The 1,701-nt window shown below is 40.6% G+C and overlaps 1 protein-coding gene across 1 annotated transcript in view; it reads right to left on the reverse strand.

The window, feature by feature from the left end:
• Positions 1-219: 219 nt before the first annotated feature.
• LOC130327199 (uncharacterized) overlaps positions 220-1,701 on the reverse strand; it is a 21,774-nt gene continuing 20,292 nt past the window's right edge. Inside the window, exon 2 of the mRNA XM_056553405.1 lies at positions 220-1,701. This exon is cut by the window's right edge and continues 135 nt beyond it. Within this exon, the coding sequence (XP_056409380.1) occupies positions 836-1,701 (866 nt within the window). The 3' untranslated portion in view covers positions 220-835.

The following is a 1,701-nucleotide window of genomic DNA, read 5'->3' on the forward strand; positions in this document are numbered from 1 at the left end:
CTTTTCCTGCATATATTAGTTCAGCTTTCCGGTGCTCCGGTGGGCTGGAAAAGGTGGATACAGTCCTAGGAAAGAGTCTCCTAGGACTGTATCCACCTTTTCCAGCCCACCGGAGCACCTGAAAGCTGAACTAATTTATGCAGGAAAAGTAAGCAACTGCCGAACCGAGAAGTTTGTGACGAATCGAATTTACTGTAAGTTCGCTCATCTCTGTTGGTCCCATTTCACGTGTCCATGGTTTCATCGCTTTCTAACCTGTTTTCTTTTGTACGTGGATAAAGGGGATGTTTAAATTACATTTCAATAAATGTGAAAAAGACTAGAGTGTGAGGCTTTTCAGGGATGCCATTGCCTACTGTGTCTAAAGTGCAGCCTATTGCTGTTCCATTTAAGATTAAGATTTGGCTCTTTAAAAACGGCTGTGTCTGGTTCCAGGACCTATGATATATTGAGGAGAATGAGTAGACCTCTATGAGACTAACTTTCGGAGTACATAGAAGAGATGGGGGCCCCTGTAAAAAATCAACATGAGGGCCCCTTTTTTGTGCCGCTCCCAAAACATAATGCTCATTTGCCACCCATTATCTTTTGATGGTATATGGGTTGATATTGACACAGTAGGGCCCTTGGAAAGGGTAGATCTCCCCATAGCAATTAGTAGCAAATAGTCTTTATGACACATATATCCATTTAAAAAACATTATACATTTTTTTTTTTGTGGGATGCTCCCTTCTAACCTAGAAAAAAAACCTTCAAAATAATATTTTGTCTAATAACATAGACTTTGTATGTGGCAGCTTTTCTGTTGGGGGTCCACCCGAGCACCAGGTATGGTTAGATTATACTGTTCGGTGTTTCCTTTCTTCTGCACTTATTGATTAAGAATTGCACAGATTTCTTGAGACCTTCCCGGCATGGTTTGTGTAGGACAAGTGTGAATATAAGTCCTATGCAGCTTCCACTGAATACCACCAGTTCTGCAATGTTCAGGACTAGCTCCTCTCTTGGAGAGATGTAGAACCCCGAAATCTTTAAACCTGTCCTCCTCATGAGCATGATGTTGTAGAATAGTCTACATATAAACATAACTGCAACATGACCTAAAAATACCATGTGAAACTGGAGCTTCTCAGATATTTCCATTTTTTGGCCTTGAATAACGATCGGAATGGCGAATATCAGAAGAACCAGGGAAGGGACACCGAATCCAGCTAAGAATTTGAAGAAGTCATATGCCGGTTTAGCATTTAATGGGTCTAGTTGGCAGTGGGTTATATTCTGAAGATTATCATAGGTTCCCAGTAGTGACACGTTTACTACAGACATAAGTACTGACAATGCTAAAGTGAGGAAGATGTATCTCAGATGACTTTGAGATATTGTGGAATTGTTCATGATCAGTAAGATTAGGAAGATTAGAATCAGCAGGTACTGTGAGAAGAAATAACTCACATTGAAAAAACCTGCTAAGACTCCACAGCTCAAATTAGAAATTTCTAGATAGTCCGGTCTCGTCTTTGAGGTAAAGGAGTACAAGACGATTGTAACGTCAGTAACCAGCAATGTTAGAAGGTAGATGTCCAGATTATCCAGGATTTGATGCTTCACTTTGTTCCTGATCAGTACGGTAATACAGAAAACACCAGCCAGTAAACCAAGAGGAACTAGTATAAAGAGGTAGCTGTGCATGACCCTTGAGA

The sequence above is a fragment of the Hyla sarda genome, unplaced genomic scaffold (assembly GCF_029499605.1).
Source record: "Hyla sarda isolate aHylSar1 unplaced genomic scaffold, aHylSar1.hap1 scaffold_2941, whole genome shotgun sequence".
NCBI classification, from domain to species: Eukaryota; Metazoa; Chordata; class Amphibia; order Anura; family Hylidae; genus Hyla; species Hyla sarda.